We start from the raw sequence: 19,407 nt of genomic DNA, 5'->3' as shown, positions 1-19,407 counted from the left end.
AGAGTGGACATAGAGGCTTGAAAATTAAAACAGTGAGCAAAGAGGCTTGAAAATTAATAGAGGCATGAAACATTAAAAGAGTGAGCACGGGGGCTCGAAAGATTGATAGAGGCTTGAAAATTAAAAGAGTGAGCACGGGGGCTCGAAAGATTGATAGAGGCTTGAAAATTAAAAGAGTGAGCACAAGGGCTCGAAAGAATGATAGAGGCTTGAAAATTAAAAGAGTGAGCACGGGGGCTCGAAAGATTGATAGAGGCTTGAAAATTAAAAGAGTGAGCACGGGGGCTCGAAAGATTGATAGAGGCTTAAAAATTAAAAACTTGGGCGCGGGGACCCGAAAGATTGATAGAGGCTTGAAAATTAAAAGAGTGAGCACGGGGGCTCGAAAGATTGATAACATGGGCGTAGGGACCCAAAATATTAAAAACATGGGCGCGGGGACCCGAAACATAAAAGTGTGAATTTTGATGGAAACAATGTTAATACCAAGTAGATATTAAACTTCATCGAATGTGTTATGCAAGTACATTACTTGATTACATGTGCATGATAAGTACCAAACTTTGGTACAACTATTGTGGATGCTAAGCATGTATTGTACTTGAATGCATGAGTTAGGGATGATCCAAACTTTTGGTGATGCAAATGACAAGTATGCATTGGGCTTGAATGAATGTGTTAAACAAAGTATTAGACATTAATGTGAACAATGTGGATGTTGGACAAGTATTGGATTTGAATGGGTGTACCAAACTATGATGTAATGAATGTCAAACATGTGCCAAACTCAAACGTAGATGATATAGATGTCGGACAAGTGCGAGACTATATATGCAAGTGATGAATTTGAATGCATGTATTAGAAAAGTACCAAACTTTGATGCAAACAAAGTGGATGCCAAGTGATGATTGGACATGAACGAACACTTTAAACATATTAATGCAAATGATGTAATGCTTGATTCGATGTTTGGATTCTTATGAGGTGTCATAGACACATTTCAATTTTTGTTTTTTTTTCTTCTTTTTTTGTTTGTTTTTTTGTTTGTTTTTGTTTTGTTTTTTTTTTTTTATAGAAAATCATAAAAATGAATATTTTCTTTAGAGAAAGCAAATCCATGCAAAGCCCTTTTTGTGCCTCAATTATTCACCTTTTTTTTTTCATTTTTTCAAATCCATGAAATCCTGTTCTTTTCTTCTTTGAAAAATGATCTCACAATTTATCTTTTCAAGCTTATCCCACCTAGAATCAAGTGAGACTCATTTGGCCTAACTTGTCAATCAAGTGATTATCACTACCTTGTCATTCCTTTTGAAACATCATTTAACCAACATGCATAACAATGACAGCTGATTTTTTTTGGAATGCTATTCAAAAAGGATATTTGAACGTGAATTTGTTTTGATGTAGAGAAAATAGAGCAAACGACCCCAAGATATGACAAAAATTGAGAACTTGATGGAAACAAGAGATTGAGCAATTGTCCCAGTTTGATGTCAAATTAATGGAGTGAAAACTGGAAGGATTTGGACTAACTTGGACTTTGAACAAGTGAGACAAATGATTTACATCACTTTAGACTTTAGTGGATAGAATCAAACAGTGACACATATGGGAAGGATCACCCGTATTTAGAATGGTGGAATATGGATGATACAGGCATTGACTTGATTAAACTTGAGACACGTGGATCATATGGTTGGAATGAAAATGTGATGATAGTTGACAACTTGTCCCGGTATAAAAGGAGTACTTTGAGTTGCCCCAATTTATGAAGAAATAGGGAACAAAGTTGGACTAGACAATTATTCCAATTGAAAGTTAAGGTGATGAAATGACAATGAGATCCTTCGCCCCAGTGTGAAGTGGTTGTCCCAATTTAGTTTTGAAAGGAAGGGGTAGAGTAGGAGACAATGATGAATGTGATTGCCTTCTTTTCTGACTCAAGGAAATAATATTGATGTATGAATTGATGGAGAAATAAGACATAAAACAAATGTCTCATTTAATTGGGTAAGGGGGAATTAAAGGAGGGCATGACTTGTGATTTGTTCCCAATCTATCATTTTGAATGATTCTCATAATTATTGAGTGTAGTAATGAATGAACATCGATGAATAGAAGATTTTGCACTAGATGTTTGTTTCTCTCCATGATGTAATGGATGTACAAGTCTTACGAACATTTGTATTTTTTTTGGAGCAATCTTGTTAACATCGATAGATGAGTTCAAGTGTTTTGTCTTAAGACTAAACTTAAAAAAGAAGCAACCAATTTTTGATCTGTATGGACTTCATCAGATTGTAACACTGGTCGGTGAGATGGATATGAAAGAAAAGATACAAAGGCCCAAATGTGTGTTTGGAGGTTATTCGAAACAAGGATCTTTGCTATAGTGTTGGCTTCAATGCTTTTTCGGTTTCTTTTCTTCGCCCCTCTTTTTTTTTCACCCCAGCTTTTGCCTAGGCTTTTCTTTTGGAGTTTGCAGCCTACCAGGTTGCTCTAACTTTTGCCTAGGCCGCCTTTTTGAGGTTTTCAGCCTAGCAAGCTCTTGTTTCTTTTATTTATTTTCATTTTTTTTAGACCTTAACTTTTGCCTAGACTGCTCTTTTCGAGTTTTTAGCCTAGCAGGTTGCTCTAAATTTTGCCTAAGCTGCCTTTTCAGGTTTTCAGCATAGCGAACTTTTTATTTTTGTTATTATTTTGCATAGAATTTCTTGGCTGCATTAGAGTTTATTGGGTTCAATAGATCTTCCCGTCAACTTCCCTCTATAATCTTTTTGAGGTGGTAAGATCTTCAATACCACATCTCTTTCTAGAAACTCTTGCGGGCAAACCTTTTTGGCAAAAGCTCCCTTGATCCTTTTTTTGATATAATTGACCATGACACAAGGCATTCAATCCCTTCTCTTCAATTAGGTTCAATTGAGCATAGCGAGCCTGAACCCATTATGTTTCCCCCAAGTTTGGTTTCGGCCAATACTCTTAGAGAAGGTATCTCAAACTCAATGGGAATGACTGCTTCCACACCATAAACCAGAGAATACAGAGTTGCCCCAGTAGAAGTGCAAACAAAAATGTGATATCCATGTAAAGCAATAAAGAGCATTTCATGCTAATCCCTGTAGGCGACCACCATCTTCTGAATAATCTTCTTTATATTCTTATTTGCCGCTTCTACTGCCCCATTCATCTTAGGACAATATGGTGAGGGATTGTGATGTCGAATTTTGAACTCTTCACACAACTCTTTCATCATCTTGTTACTCAGATTGATCTTATTATCAATAACGAAATGAATTGATAGACCAGAATAACAAATTAAATCTCTTTTGATGAACTTGACCACCACATTGCTTGTCACACTAGCATAAGAAGCTACCTCAAGGATAAAACAATGGCCTTTTTGATGCCTTTGGTTCATTTCTCTTCTTTTTTCATCTTCATTGTTTTGATGGTATCATAAACAAGCTGAATTAAATTGTGTTGCCCCTATTTTGAGGGTGAGTCTTGTTTGAGGTAATTGAAGAAAATTTTCACTTTTAGGCTCAAATTTGGGTGGCAAGTGATATATATATTTTGGAGATAGAGAAACATGGTCAGATATCATTTCAAATCTTGACTGCTTATTTTTTAAAGGTTAATCCTAAGACAAAACTTAATGAACTCCATGTTACTCCTTTTCTTTTTTTATTTTTCTTTTTTTTTATTGTCCTAACTTTTGCTTAGATCGCCCTTTCGGGTTTTCAGTCTAACGGACTTTACATTTTTTCACTTTTTATTTTTATTTTTTGCTCATAAGACTTATCACCATTAAATGTGGTAGATGGTCGGACAAATACTCATAAAATGATAAATTTGCCCCGATAAGAAATCTTCAAATTTCTATTGCCAAACTTTCTAATTGAGAATCATCCAACAGATTTGACTTTTTATGAGGACAAGCTCTTCATTTTTGGAAGAATAATGAGAAAACTATGAGATGTAATGGGACAAAGACAATTTATGACAATGAAGATAACAACACAACTTGTTATGCAAGTTAATGAAATAAGTACTTCAAAAGGTTAACAATGATTTTAAAACCATGTCAATTGACAAGTTAATTTGTCAAAGAGCTCATCTTCTTGATTGAGAATTAAATGTAAGTGAGAACAATAATTTCATGTTATTCCCCCTTTTTCTTTGTTTCCCTTTTTTTGAGACATTGCATAAATTTGTTGCTTAACATCCTCTTTAAAAGAAAATAATCAAATTCGATAGTTGTTATTTTTTTTAAAATGACATGAATGAGAAATCAATTAGACCTTTATTTTACTATGAAATGCATGTATAAAAGAAAAATGTTGGAATGACTAATTTGAAATAAAAAATGTTTTTTTTTTTATTTTCTTTTTTTGATTTTTTTTAGAGAAACAAATGCATTTGTCTTGCGATGATAAAGTGAGAATAAATGCAATTATGACAAGAAAAGATGATGGATATGTCTAATGGATATGCCTAACATGATTACTTAATCTAAATAATGCTTATGCGTGAATGTCATGAAAAATTATGAAAATATTGAATGTTATGAGATACATTTTAGACTAAATGCTCAAATGGAATAATGATCTTACTTTGAATTATGCAAGAGAAATTTATTCATTTTCCTTAAGAAACAAAAGTGTCAATGATGATCACAATTGCAATCTTTTAAAGTTGTATGCATGATTTCATAAAAAAAAATTTATGCAAAGATGTAAAATGTATATCATGAATAAATTATGAAATGTAGATGAATGCATGCATGCATGAATAGTTTTGTGGTGATGAATGTTATATTGAAGATGTGTGAGATATGATAAAAGTCAAAAAAATGTATGATGTGTATTATGAAATGGAATAAAATTCTCTTCTTTTTTTTTGCGTCATTCGAACGTAAAGGTAGCATATTGCTCCTGTGATACTTAATAAGGACATCCTTAAGTTGAAAACTCTATGGACTACTAACACGTGTTCCTTTCAAAAGGGTGGGGCTATAGTTCTAAAATAGATTCCTAGAGCCAATAACCCTTCTTAGGATATTAGTCACAATAATAAGTAAACTATTAGAGGTGATAATACCCTTGAAAGGAATAAACTCTAAGTGAGGCCTTCATAATAACCAAACAAGATGTTCATCAAGAAGGTTACTACTACTCAACCTCTTACTATCCTAAGTTGCACTCAAGTCCGGGCATAGGACCCCACTCATAAACGTGTGTGAAATTATGCAAGTGAAGTGTGTGAAGGGAGCAATCCTATACTATCCAATCTACAAAACACATCACATATGATATAGAAAATAAAATTCTTCTATCCTAAAGTTCAAATTCCACAACACATATTTATATAATTCATGCATATAAGACAAACAACAAATAAGGAACATAAACAAAAAATAAAATAAAATAAAAAGTGAGATAAACATTTAAAAAAATTATTAATTAGTTTAACTAATTATTATAGGCTTGACTCTCAAAAATAGTCCCCAGCGGAGTCGCCATCTGTAGCAACCTCGGTCGCGACGGGACGGCGAAAAATAAATTGAAAAAGAGGAGTCGCCACCTATGTTTTTTATGGAAAAACATTGGAAAAACCATAAAATAGAAAATAGTCTACGAAAACCAGATTTTTAAGTTCGGAAGTCGATTACGTGTGAGGAAGGTATTAACACCTCACAACGTTCGTCCTAAGACGATTACCTTTAATTAATTAAACTAATTATTTATAATTTATAAAAATATTTATCTCACTAAAATAATCAAATATATTTTATTTAACTAATTTAAATTATGCATTTAAAAAAAAAAAGTTAAAGAATTATTATTGTTATATAAAAAGACAAATAATATATTTTTATTTTTTGGCTCGACAAGATTTAATTCTTGCTCCTACGTATCTTCATGTATAATGAAGAATCAGAGTCACGTAATTCTTTGTAAAAAATATTTGTGTGTTGATATTTTTTAATTAGATTTACTTTTGTTAAATATAGGATTCTTGAACTGTCTAAGCTCATTCACCCTAAAAATATAAAATTGACCAAGGTGTACACCAAAGTCAATTCAATAAAATTGTAATTATAATTATTGTTATAGATGTTGTGATTAAAAAAATTCTTGGTTGGACATTTTCATTTTTTGGAGGAAAAATTTAAAGATAAGCTGTCACAACTTGTACTTTAAATTCAAAGGTTAAAAAGATGTCACATCTAGTTAACCATTCCTCCAATAAAATTTTGATACAATAATTCCAGATATTTACATTAAATATTGTAACACTATATTTTGGTATTTAATCACATTTTAAATTTAAATAAGAACTACTGACAGATATAAAAATAAATAAAAGAAATGAGTTTAATATACTCACAATTCTTCGCTACAGAAGTGGGTCTCCTTCTCTGGGTTCCCTCTGGTCTAAGGTGGAGATGTGTGTGGGAAGGGTGTGTGTGGGTGTCCTTTGGGAAAGCCAAGGGGGAGAGATGTGTGTGTGGGAAGGGGAAGGGCGCTATTTATAGACTTTCTTGAGGGACCGGAACGGCCCGTTCTGAATCCGGAACGGCCCGTTCCGGGGTGGCAATTTTACTCATAACGACCATTTTCGGAACGGCCCGTTCCGGGCTAAAATTTTTAGGTATTTTTATAGTTTGGGAACGGCCGTTCTGGCCTAAAAATTATAGGTCTTTTTTAAAAATTGGAACGGCCCGTTCCAGTTTGGGAACGGCCGTTCCAGTTTTGGAACGGCCCGTTCCGGGCTAGAAATTTAGCCTTTTTTGGAAGGTTGGAACGACCCGTTCTGAATCCAGTTCCGGGCTAGAAACTTTAGGACTTTTAGGAAAGCTGGAACGTCCCGTTCCAGATTGGGAACGGCCCGTTCCAGGCCTGCATCTTAGTACCTTTTGGAAAGTTGGAATGGCCCGTTCTGGTTTTGGAACGGCCCGTTCCGGGCTTGAAATTTTGTCCTTTTTTATTCTTTTTTGCATATACCTATTTTTCTATTTTTTAAAAACAAAATTAATATTTCCCGGACGAAATTGGGTTACTACACAAGTTTACATAATTTTGTATATAATTTAAAAGCTGTTTAGTAATTCATCAATCAACAGTTTTTTTTTAATATAAAATACTTTTTAAAAATATAAATAATTTTAATTAACTACAATATTACATACATTTTTCAACAAAAAATAAAATAAAATACATACATCAAAATCCTTAATTTATTTAAAATTTGACAACATGATTTTTAAAGTGATATCACATGATTTAATAATCAAGTTTATCAAAGAATTTGAGTTTTCAAAAATGGATTTATGAAGAGTAAATCGGTTGAAGTACCTTAGTTTATGGAGATTGTTAGGACTTTAGTTTGTAAGGAATCTAGTATAGAAATTTTTTTGTTAGAGTCCTTCAATGACCACCTCGAAGACAAGTCCCATAGAGTAAAGAAATCTTGAGTAAATTTAGCAATAAAATTCCATAAAGATTCTATGGTACAAGTTTGAACTAGAGTTACAACTTTTCTCAATAGTTGACGAAATTCTATTGAACCTATATAACCATTGAATCTAACCATTTAAATTCTACTTTCTTTAGTGTAAGAGGGAATTGGACTTGTCTAGCAACTAGTCTTTCTTTTTCTTCTTTAAATATAATTATATGTATAAAAAAATTAGACGAATGAAGTGACTTGTTTTAGGTCTTGCCACGACAATAGAAACTAAAACAAAAACATTATATTTTGTAAAGGCGTAAAAGAAGTGACTAAAAACAAAAAAGAAAATGATATATTTATAGAAATAAAGCTAAAAGTTCTATATTTACAATAAAAAAAATAATATATATATATATATATATATATATAAGTATATATATATATAACATGTTATTGACTTATTGTTAATGAAATATCCACACATTAAAAAAAAAAATAACAACGAACATTGCGTAAACGAAAATGCAAACACTTTTCATAAAAGAAATTAAAAACAAATTTATTGTATTAAAATGCATCTTTATTTACTCTTTCTTCTAATCTTGTTACAAGTAACCTCTGCTTACTAGATTAATATGGCAAAAATTGAATACGAGATTTTTTAATAAATAGATTATTTCACTAACATTTTTACTTGTTGAAGCCAATACAAAATTCCTCTTTAAGGATAAATAATAAACTATCAGACTAGCTAGGATTTTAAGAGCATGGATTTTAGTAAGCAGTAAATCAATAATGTAGTTTAGGGTTTGTTTCTTTTTCATGTTTTCTTTTTTCTGATATATTTGTATGATAACAATAAAAAAGAATTAATTTTGTGAAGTAAAAAAAAAGGTGTAGACTAGTAGGTCTAGAGTTTTCATGGAGAAAGAAAAAACGAAATGAAACTGAAAATTCCTTCCTTTCTGGTCAATCAAACATACTTGTCTTGTCTTGCCCCACTTTCCGTATCCAAATATAATACTACTAAAAGGAATTAATTTCCTTTTCTTAATCGATTTGGAAGTTGGAACGGTTAGGGTTCATTTATTTATTTATTATATGGGTTTATCGATCTAGTTATAATTTTCAAGTTATGAAATGCTCAATTTAAAAAAAAAAAAAAAAATTAACTGTGGATAAAGCACCAATACAGTTCTTCACAAAGAGGGAAGGAACAAACTTAACTTTCTTTCGTTTTGTTCTTCAAGTTATCACTTTTTCTTTATGTTGTTTTTGTTATTATAAGAACTGATAATTATATTTTTCATTGAGATGTTAGTTTCTGGATTTGCTGGGGGTGTCATTTTCAATTAAAAAAAGGAATAAATAGAAAGGTGATTTGAGTGAGTAGGTGTTAATTTGCTAGACATAGATGAGCAAGGGAGAGAAAACAAAGTATGTTATAGATGATTGCTTGCACAATCCGAAAACCAAATTAGTCAAATTTTGAAAGGAGTGGATACTTGGCTTCAAATCATAAAAATATAGATTTTCCTTTTTCGCAGGCAGTGGTAGGAGGGTCAAATCACTGCATGCATATGCTGCATTCTTTTTTTGTTTTTTGAAAATGAAGAGGTTTGAAAGTAATAACATGATGGTTTGGATCATTCCCGTGTATCTCTCACATCTGAGTATGGCGTCCCCAATCATATATAAACAATTCCTTTTTTAGACTTAATTTGTCTCAACCAATCAATCCATATAATTAACTTACGTGCATTTCGCTCCAATCAGATAACAAAGTCACTAAATTACTAAATTAACAACAAGAGTTAATTACGTTTCTCTCTCTTTTTCTCTGTTAATTTTAGCCTCTTAAATTTTATTTAAGTAATTTTCATCCTTTAATTTTTAATTCTATAATTTTAATCTCTTAAATATAATAATTATATAATTTTATTCATTCAAATATTATAATTATATAATTTTTATCTATTAAAATTAGATAAATTAAAAATTATATAATTATAATATTTTATAAATTCTAAAATTATATAATTATGATATTTAAGAGATTAAAATTATTTAATTAAAAATTAAAAATTAAAATCACATAATTATAATAATAAAGTAATAAAAAAAATTAAGCCTAAGGAAAAGTATATTTATCTATAAGAGAAGATAATTTTGAAGGCATCTAATGAGTCGGTCGTCTCTTGATGGATTTGCACTTTCCATTATGTTTGGGCATCAGTTAGGAACGTGGGACCCAATCATCATTAAAGTTTATTACATTATCGGACAAAATTAAATGCCGAGACAAAACTTAAGATAAACTCTAACTTTTGTGCATAGCATAGTTTGCAGGATTAAATAGCAAAAAACATAGATATTTGAGTTGAAAGCTGCGTGTGGTAGTGGTGCAGATTGCAGAGAGTGAACATGAACATGAACATGAACATGAACATGAACATGAACATGAACGATTCTACATACAAAGTTGAAACTACATGTCGTCTTGCTCAATGGACAATCCACAACTTACCCTCTTCCACCTACCGCAAATCCGATCCCTTCAAGATAGCCACGTGGAATTGGTATATCTATTACTCTACATGCTTATGCTTATGCTTATGAATCAATACGAGGTAACTGATTCTTGTTCTTATGTATGATCCAAGGCATTTGTCGGTGGAGAAGAACCGGGTTTCCTTATACCCCGAACTATACAGACACAATCCCCCCATCGCATCTTTCATCCTTCGTTTGCTTACCTCTCTTCCAGATCGCAAACCTTTCGCCCGTTCAGGTAACCTCTCTCTCTCTTTTCTTTATTTTTTGCATGCCCTTTCTAAATTAATCACTATGATGCAGAAATAAAAGACAAACTACTTGCCAACACCGAAGGCTTTGTTTGGATACTTGAGGCTCCCCTACCTGCCAAATTCATTATTCACGTTGAGTTCTTGGATTTGAAGACTGCAACTCCAAACGTACATACATCTATCCTTACTCTTAATTACTTGCTCCTTGCTATATATTCAATCAACATGATTCATAATTGTTTTTAATGCACTGCTGTTATAATCATCACTCAATTCACCCCTCTACTCTCTACTCTGTTCAATCTTGATGATTAATTACTTATCATCAACTAGAATTGTGGTAACAATATATCCAACTTCATGTTACTGCTACTTTCTTTCATTTCAATACAGGGTGGAGAACCTTGTTCTATCTGGCCTAGCAGATTTTTGCAGCAAAACTCAAATGCAGAAGCTCTTAATTCTCTTGGTCTTATGCTAACCCAAGACATTCTCACAGACATAACAATCAATACCAACGAGTCTGACGAAAGCATAAGAGCTCACCGAGCTGTACTTGCATCTCGTTCACCAGTATTCCGCAGCATGTTCTCACATAAGCTTAAGGAGAATCATCTTTCCACCATAAACATCTCAGACATGTCAATGGAAGCATGCCAAGCACTTCTAAGTTACCTCTATGGAACCATCAAAGATGAAGAGTTTCTCATGCATAGGCTTGCTCTACTGCATGCTGCTGACAAGTATGACATATATGACTTGAGAGAGGCATGTCATGAGAGTCTGCTAGAAGATATTGATTCAAATAATGTGCTTGAGAGGCTCCAAAGTGCTTATCTGTATCAATTGCCGAAGCTCAAGAGTAGTTGTATGGAATATCTCGTGAAATTTGGTAAACTATTTGACATTAGGGATGATTTCTTTTGCTTCTTGCAAAGTGCAGACAGGGATCTGATTTCTGAAGTCTTTCATGAAGTTCTTAATGTCTGGACAGGATTCTGAAGATCTTCAAACTTCAGAGGACAGCAACACAAATACAATTAAGCTTGTAAACTAGACATAATAGGTTATTTGAATATTAGTTGTGCAGGATTTACTTCGATGAATGTAATTCTATTTAGGTGTTTTTGTCTTCTTGATTTCATTGTACATAGTTATGTAGTGCTCTTGGTCCCATGCTACTGCTATTCTTTCAGTTTAACATTCATCCCTGTATAATATTTTTATTTTAACACACTATTGAACCATTCGTTCTCACATTATTTAAAGAGTTTGACACCCTTCATACCAATGCAACAGAGTCAGATGTAACTAATTATTAAGACCACATGTTAACTGAATTAATTATTGTTGTTTGTTTCTTTTAATTAAGCACTTTTTTTTTGTAAAGAATTATTAAATTTTTCCATGATTTATAGTTAGAAGCAGAAAATCTTTACTATTACAGGAGAAATCTTCATTGAAATGTTTATCAAAACAATGATCCACCGAATCCGAGATATATTTATTTATCCTGAAAGGGGAAGAAACTGCGAACCTTAACAAAGGCAAAAGAGAGATTATTAGTTTTTGAGTCATATATGTTAGAGGCCAGATTATTACATTAAATACAAATAAGAATAAATAATAATTAATATCCTTAAAATATTTATGCCAAAGGACAAAAAAAGAATCAAATTTGCATGTACCAATTGATACAAATGTGTACTCCGTTTAGAAAACGTCGCAGGCAAAGAATATCCTTTTATAATTTTAAACGAAATAACATACAAAATAAAAAAAATAAATGGAAAGCATGGAACACGGGTGCACCGTGCACAATAACATGACAATCACACCAATGCGTCGAAAGGGAAATTGGAATATAATTGAGAAGACATCGTACCTTATCGGTAATTTAGTATTATAAAATGAGTTAATCATCAGTAAAAAAAATTTTATATTGATAATTAATCAGAGTCGTTAATAATATTTTTTTATTTTAATTTAATTAAATGAATAGATAAAAAAGTACTATTAACGATTTTGATTGACTATCGGTATAAAAAAAACTTTATGACAATATATAGGTGATTAACTCTTATAAAATTTAATTATATTAAAAAAATTATCTTGTTTATCTCACAAAATAAAATACTCGTTATACCACAAAGACATCTATTTTAGACAAGAAAAATAAAATAAAAAGTAAAAAAAGGAATTACTTGGTTCAAGAAAACATTCTTATTTTCTATTTAAAAAAAAACATAAATCATGATGAAAACCACCTATTATTATCTACTCTCACTCTTTTCTATACATTATGCGATATTCAATACAATATTACAGGGAAAATTCTTAACTAACTTCTTCATATAAACACCATATATTGCATAATAGGCATAAGCCAACATTAATTTAATTAAGCAGTCATATCCTACATAAAGAACAGTTACTTTCTATTTTGAATTATTATTTTTTCCATGCTAAGTTTGGCGTTTAGCTCCTTATCCAATTTTCACTGTTGGAATCTTCTGTATTTGGTTTCTACATTTGAAGCCTCAAAATTCATCATAATGCAACTGGTCTGTTAATTATCTCATCTATTATTTTTGTTACTGATAATACTCCCTCACTATAATAATAAAGCAAAATTCGTATTTCATTAACATGTCACATTTAAGTGATGTAATTAAAATTTAAGCGAATTAAAATTACATGAAAACAATTGTCATTTGATAATGATATTATATAAATGTATAATTATGAATTGACATTTATATCTATTGATAATTAATTGTCATTTGACTCGTTTCATAATTTCTTTTTTCTTAAGAGGTATTAAATCTTTAATCCTTATATTTTGTACTCATGGGTTACTTGTGAAATAAAAGGCAAGTACTTGTGAAATAAAAGGCAAAATATTATCTTGAAATGACGAAAGATATAAAATATAAATTAAGATAATTATTGAGTATTGGTTGAAAGAGCTTACACATAAGGACAAATGCAACAATAACAATTTTTTTTCCTAAAACACTTAGGAGTAGAAGGCATGACCCTACAGTGCTGCAACAATGCTTTTCCTCTGAACTCTATGAATATGTTATGCTTTTAAAATGTTCAGACGATTATTATACATTTTTTAATTGAAAAAGGTTTAATTACACTTATACTTTCTTACCTTTTTTTATAATATTTAAATAGATTTAGATGATGGTGTGACAACCTATGTGTGGATATAGTTTAATTCTATCATAATTATTTATTATTTTAATACTTAAAAATGAAAAAATGTAATAAGTATCACTTTAATAATATAAGTATCGGACAATAAGTCACGTTATTAACATATTATTATGTCATAATAGATGAATCTAAGATTATACAATTAGGAGATTTGAAATATTTAATTTATATAATTAGAAATTGAAGAATCAAAATTATATCAATATTAGTTAACATAAACAATAATGACTTGTTTATCTTAATTAATATGTTCAGGAATTCAATTTTAATCTATTGCATAAAATAAATTATTTCTAGAAGTAAATAACTACTTTTACTTTCTAATTTTATATAGATTATTTTCTCTCTTATTTTTTCTACAGATTTTTAAAACTATTTTTCCCTACATAATTTCTCATTTATTTTATTTTGAAATTATAATAATTCATCATAAAAATAATTATTATTTTAATATAGTGTAGGCATGTGGCTTAAAAAAATACAGTGCAGGCATGTTGTGCCGTTTTCCTTGCTAGTTTATATTATTTTATTATAGAAAAATTTTCTACCACAATAAAGAAAATTAGAAAAGTAAAGAGTAGCTTATAAAATTATGAAAATATAATTCATATTATTTTGGGGTTTGATGTTGATTATAAAAAAAGGACGACTGAGGAGACGTGTGTTGTGTAAGGACGTACCATGCAAAACAAGGATGTGGCCGTTACGATTCTCCTTTAACAAACTCACCACCAAATCCCATTTTTTCCATTTCTCTTTCTCTCTCCTTCTCACTATTTTCTCTAAAACCCGCTTACACCCGTATTTGAGATGCTTTGAACTTTGGAGTTTCATATTAGGATTTGACAAAACCCTAAAAGTTGCAGGAGATAGAGAGAGATGTTCGCTAGGGGAACAGTGTGGTCGGTTCTGAGACGCAGCAATGAAGCATGCGGAGTTCACAAGCTAAGAGGAAGAACACCCTTCTCTCCTTCCACCCAAAGATCTTTCACTTTTCCCACCCCTCCCCTCGCCACCCATTACTTTCATGCTTTCCCATCCCGTCTTCTTCCCAAGGTTTTCTCCTTCATTTCTTATCTGCGTTTTCTTCAAATTTCAATTTTTCTCTATGGGGTCATCTGTGTTGTGATGATGCTTTTAGGGTGAGCATGTGCAAATCATGAGGAACATTTTTAAGATGGTGTTTCCTGGGGAGGAGTCGAAGTTGCTTGTGAATGGGGGTTCTCGAGCCGAGGAAGTGGTTGGTATATGGCTCTTTGGCTGTTCCATAGGGGTGATATGCATGCTGGCGGTTGGGAGTTTCACTAGACTCACCCGATCTGGTCTTTCAATGACTGATTGGAAATTCACTGGTACTCTTCCTCCTTCCTCAGATGAGTAATGGTTGCAAGAGTTCGACAAATATAAGCAGTCACCTGAATACATGCGTCTTTCAATGACTGGTTGGAAATTCACTGGTACTCTTCCTCCTTTGTCAGATGAGGAATGGTAAACTGCAAACACCTCAGTGAGCATATGCTGTTTTACATTTTTTTCTTTTCCATTAACTTATGAAATGCATCAAGGGGCTTATTTTCTGGTAAAAAAGAAATTAACAATGTAAATAAGCCTCTTGAAGTTGGCTGACTAATTGAAGGTTAAAATCCAATCATAAAAATTAGATGATTGAATATTAAGGAATAATGACTCAAATAACCTCAAACTTATCATAAAATCAACTTGATTAAATACGCTTTTAAGCTTAATCACTTCTAGAAAGACATGATTGTGTGTCTCAAAGTATGAAGAAGATAGTTAATACGACAATAATGATCAATAGTAATAGACTGGATCCATCAATTTTTTGATTTATTCTCTGGAAATTTGAGCTTGTTTACCTTTCAAGTTCTAATTACAATATGCATCATTTAGTATTGATCGTGTATTTATTACAAGAATAAACAAGGGAAGGACTTAATTATGTGGAAATGGGTTGTCACCGGTCTGAAAGAACTTAGTTGTTGTTGTGAATGTTATGATGACAGTTAGTTTCACCTTTGTTGCAGTGTTAATAGAGACATGAAGATTGAAGAATTCAAATTCATATATCGGAAGGAATATGAATATCGTATGTGGGGAAGGGCACTAGGAGTTATGTTTGCTTTGCCCTTTTCATATTTTCTTCATAAGGGGTATATTACCTTGAGATTGGGATTGAGACTCTCTTTTCTCTTTGCCCTGGGTGCTGGGCAGGGTCTCATTGGTTGGTGGGTCAAAAGTGGTTTAGAGGTTGGAACATAAATAATATAAATTCCTCTGTTTATTTGTAGTTAAATTGACATGCACTGCCAGATTCTAATAAGATTTTCCTCCTTTAGGAACCACCATCTGAATATTCCCAGCCAAGGGTAAGCCCTTATCGTGTTGCAGCTCATCTCACATCAGCGATTGCTATTTTTTGTGGCCTCGTTTGGAATGTAATTTCTGTTTATTTGCCTGAATCACAACCACCAGCTGAATCGCCTACATGGGTTCATGCAGCTAAAGTGAGGAGACTTGCATTGCCTATTAGCGTACTTGTTGGTCTTACTGCTGTCTATGGTGCATTTGTAACTGGAAATGATGTTGTATGTTCTCTTATTCAGTAGTTTCTTTTCTTTCATATTTAAGAAAACCATGATTGAGCCTTTGTTGAGGATAAAACATAATCACTCTACATGCATGTCAATTGCCAGGCGCATGCATTTAATACTTTCCCAAAGATGGGTGATACATGGATACCACAAGATATTTTTGAAATGAAGCCTCTGATTCATAATTTCTTCAAGTACACATCAACTTTGCAGGTAATTAGTCCATGCTGATATCTCTAAAATGTTAAAATGGTAATTAATACTTTTGTATTCTTGATTTTTTTTTTATTGGATTTTTATTCCCTTCTCAAGAGATGAGAAATTTGAAATGAATGAAGTGTTTGGAAATACTTTGTGAGGCATCTATGTTTTGAGTGGTAGCAGTAATAATTTATCTTCATAATTGTTGTTTAATGTTATATAATATGATGAAGTTCTAATTGGTGTTTTGCTCTTAACAGCTTGGTCACTGTTTACTTGAAACTGCAACTCTGATTTCAGTGGGCATTTTATGGTTGTCATCAAGAAAGCTGAAGCTGGCACCACGAGATGTGATTGGAATTGCTTTTGGCTTGGCAGCTATTCAGGTCATAATTTCAATTTCCAGTGGCATATAGTGTAAAATGTTTATCATTTTGTGTTGTTGGGGTCCTGCTTTGCTGTTGTTGCTAGCTAGCTATCTGTGTGCTGATATATTGCTTCCTTTGTCTGCGGGACGACAATGATGATGATAAATAGATGTGTAAGCCACTAATTTAGTCCTTGAAACACTAAGGTGTTATCACTTTGGTCTCTAAATCAAGGAAAATAGCAAAAAGGTCTTGAAACTGCATTTTGACGGTCACGTTAGGCCAAAAATGAATGTCCGCTTAGTATAATGGCCTATCACATGAGGTCTACATCAACGGGCACCAAATTAAAGAGTTAAAAAAGAAAAACTTAATCCCCAAGACCGACCCTACTTGAAGGAAGAGAAAGGGAAGAGTTAATAACTTAATATGCATTGAAGAAGAGATAATATGCACTGAACAAGAGAAGAAGCAGAAGACATGGACACCACCTGGTGGGCCAGCAAGTACTTAACATGCCACTTCAACGTTGTTAACAGCATCACAAAACAAACATTCATTTCAAAGACTTTTTTGCTACTTTTCTTGATTCAGGGACTACTGTGGCAGTGTTTTCCGGTTTCAGGAACTTAATTGGTGTATTACTCTAAATAAATAAAAGAAATAAGAAGTCTTCAGGGTGCTTGTTATTAGTAGCAAGCAGTCTAGTATATTGTAGTAGAACGGATTAGTGTGGAGATGGATCGGATTTGGTAATCTGGATATTTTGCACAAGCCCCTAATTATGATTTCTTTATGGCTGTTGTTATTAGGTAGATTATGTAATTAATTTTGCATGGTTACAGGTTCCCGTTGGAATTTTTGTCTCGCTTCAGTCATATCAACTTGATTCTCTACCTGATTCTGAAACTGGTTTAATGCGCTTTGTACCTCAGCATGGAGCCTTGTCACTTCTGATGTACATGTTACTGCTTAACCACACGGTTCGAAGGCCGTCTTTGCCCCTTCTCAAATCTCTGCCTCAAGTTGTCAAAGCACACTAATTGTTTCCCGGTTTTATATTGCAACAAGAATTAGGCTTATTGAGTTAATAAATTTCGTGACTTTCAATTTTTCCATGCTTAAGTTTGACATTGAGTTCCTTATCCAATTTTTACTGATTTGAAGCCGCAAAATTCATCATAATGCTATGGATCTCTTAATTATGTCATCTATTATTTTTTGTTACGTATGCTAAAAATTATTATAGGAAATCATCATGTAAAATTTACACCTTAAATGCCCCAGAAACTAGAGCTAAGTTTGGTGATTTCAGCAGGTCAGGAGAGACAGGCTATTGTATAAATGTATCATTGATATTGGGCTGGTTTTTTTAAAATTAAATAAAGTATTGTACCATCCACTTATTTGCTCACATCACAATCTGGAGACCAGTCAGGAGATGATTTATTTATAAACTATACTGCAAAAAAAAAAAAAAATTATTTTGTTTCGAAATATCAATCTCGTATGCAACACTATTAAATAATGATAGTGAATATAACATAGGCTTATCTATCAAAGAAAATTATAATATAAAATTATGACTAATAATACTCCCTCACTACATTAATATCGCAGAATTCGTATTTCATTAGCATGTCACATTTAAGTGATGTAATTAAAATTTAAGCGAATTAAAATAATTGTCATTTGATAATTATATTATATTAATGTATAATTATGAATTGACATTTGTATCTGTTGATAATTAATTGTTATTTGACTAGTTTGATAATTTTTTTTCTTTAGAGGCATTATTTTGCATTCATGGATTATTTGTGAAATAAAAGGCAAAATATTATCTTTTGACGGCGTAGGGTATAAAATATAAATTAAGATAATTATTGAGTATTTTTTGAAAGAGTTAATATATAATGACGAATACAAATAATTTTTTTTCCTAAAACATTTAGGAGTAGGAGAAAGCATGGTCCCACTGTGTGGTTACTTTTAGGGGAAAATTCTTAACTAACTTCTTCACATAAACACCAAATATTGCATAATAGGTATCAACATTAAAGAGACATAAGCCAACATTAATTTAATTAAGCAGTCATATCCTACATAAAGAACAGTTACTTATAAGAAAAATGGATTCTTGTGTGACCTATTTAGATAAATAAATAAAAAAAGCTTCGATATGTAGAATAATTTTGAGACTTATTTAGTGATTTTTTAAAATGATACTATTAAAGAAAGTTGTTTAATTTATATAAAATAGAAAGTGATATGTCATAGTGAAGCCTAATTACTAATTTTAAAATAAAAATTAATGACTTAGAATTTTCAACATTGAAGTGGTTTTGTTTTTTTTTACATAATATTAAAGTAAGAAAGGAGCATGTTACTCGTAGGAATGGGTACAAAGTAGAAGAGAAGAGTGAAGGTTAGTTGGGCTGTGGAATGAATTAGGTACACCAACCTTTCTTTTGGTGAATAGTTAATAGTTGGGGGCTGGTTTCGAAGCCATTAATATGAGGTGCAAGGACTACTACCAGTATCAATTAATGTCCTTTGCTTGGATAGAAAGAAAACAAGAGATAAAGTTAAAATTAAAATTTGAATTCAAGAAAAAGAAGGAACAAAATATTTGACTTTTCTAATTTTAGAAGACATTTTTTTATTATTTTTCTTCCACTTTCCCCTTCACCGAAAATAATAAAATATATTGTTTTTTTTTTCTTCAT

At 31.8% G+C, this 19,407-nt stretch overlaps 2 protein-coding genes across 5 annotated transcripts; both read left to right on the top strand.

Annotated features, from left to right (window-relative positions):
- Window positions 1–9,786: 9,786 nt before the first annotated feature.
- LOC109808975 (BTB/POZ domain-containing protein At1g55760) lies at window positions 9,787–11,531 on the top strand. The gene is made up of 4 exons (XM_020372181.3): window positions 9,787–10,041; window positions 10,126–10,253; window positions 10,319–10,437; window positions 10,663–11,531. Exons 1-4 carry the CDS (start codon window positions 9,887–9,889, stop codon window positions 11,269–11,271), a joined length of 1,011 nt encoding a protein of 336 aa, XP_020227770.2. The 5' UTR covers window positions 9,787–9,886; the 3' UTR covers window positions 11,272–11,531.
- A 2,623-nt stretch (window positions 11,532–14,154) lies between these two features.
- LOC109808933 (heme A synthase COX15-like) lies at window positions 14,155–17,796 on the top strand. 4 transcript variants are annotated; one of them, XM_083063894.1, is made up of 7 exons: window positions 14,155–14,553; window positions 14,639–14,985; window positions 15,543–15,765; window positions 15,855–16,103; window positions 16,212–16,322; window positions 16,571–16,696; window positions 17,524–17,796. In XM_083063894.1, the coding sequence occupies exons 2-7, from the start codon at window positions 14,921–14,923 to the stop codon at window positions 17,719–17,721; spliced, it is 972 nt and encodes a 323-aa protein (XP_082920020.1). In that variant the 5' UTR covers window positions 14,155–14,553; window positions 14,639–14,920; the 3' UTR covers window positions 17,722–17,796. The 4 variants fall into 4 exon arrangements, with proteins under 4 accessions (XP_082920020.1, XP_082920019.1, XP_082920021.1 ...); XM_083063893.1 differs by having other exon boundaries at window positions 14,155–14,985; XM_083063895.1 differs by having other exon boundaries at window positions 14,155–15,004.
- The last annotated feature ends 1,611 nt before the right edge of the window (window positions 17,797–19,407 follow it).

Source organism: Cajanus cajan, chromosome 9 (genome assembly GCF_000230855.2).
Source record: "Cajanus cajan strain Asha chromosome 9, NIPB_CcT2T_4, whole genome shotgun sequence".
Classification (NCBI taxonomy): Eukaryota; Viridiplantae; Streptophyta; class Magnoliopsida; order Fabales; family Fabaceae; genus Cajanus; species Cajanus cajan.
Note: the sequence above shows the minus strand (reverse complement) of the source record. Positions and strands in the feature narration are given on the sequence as shown.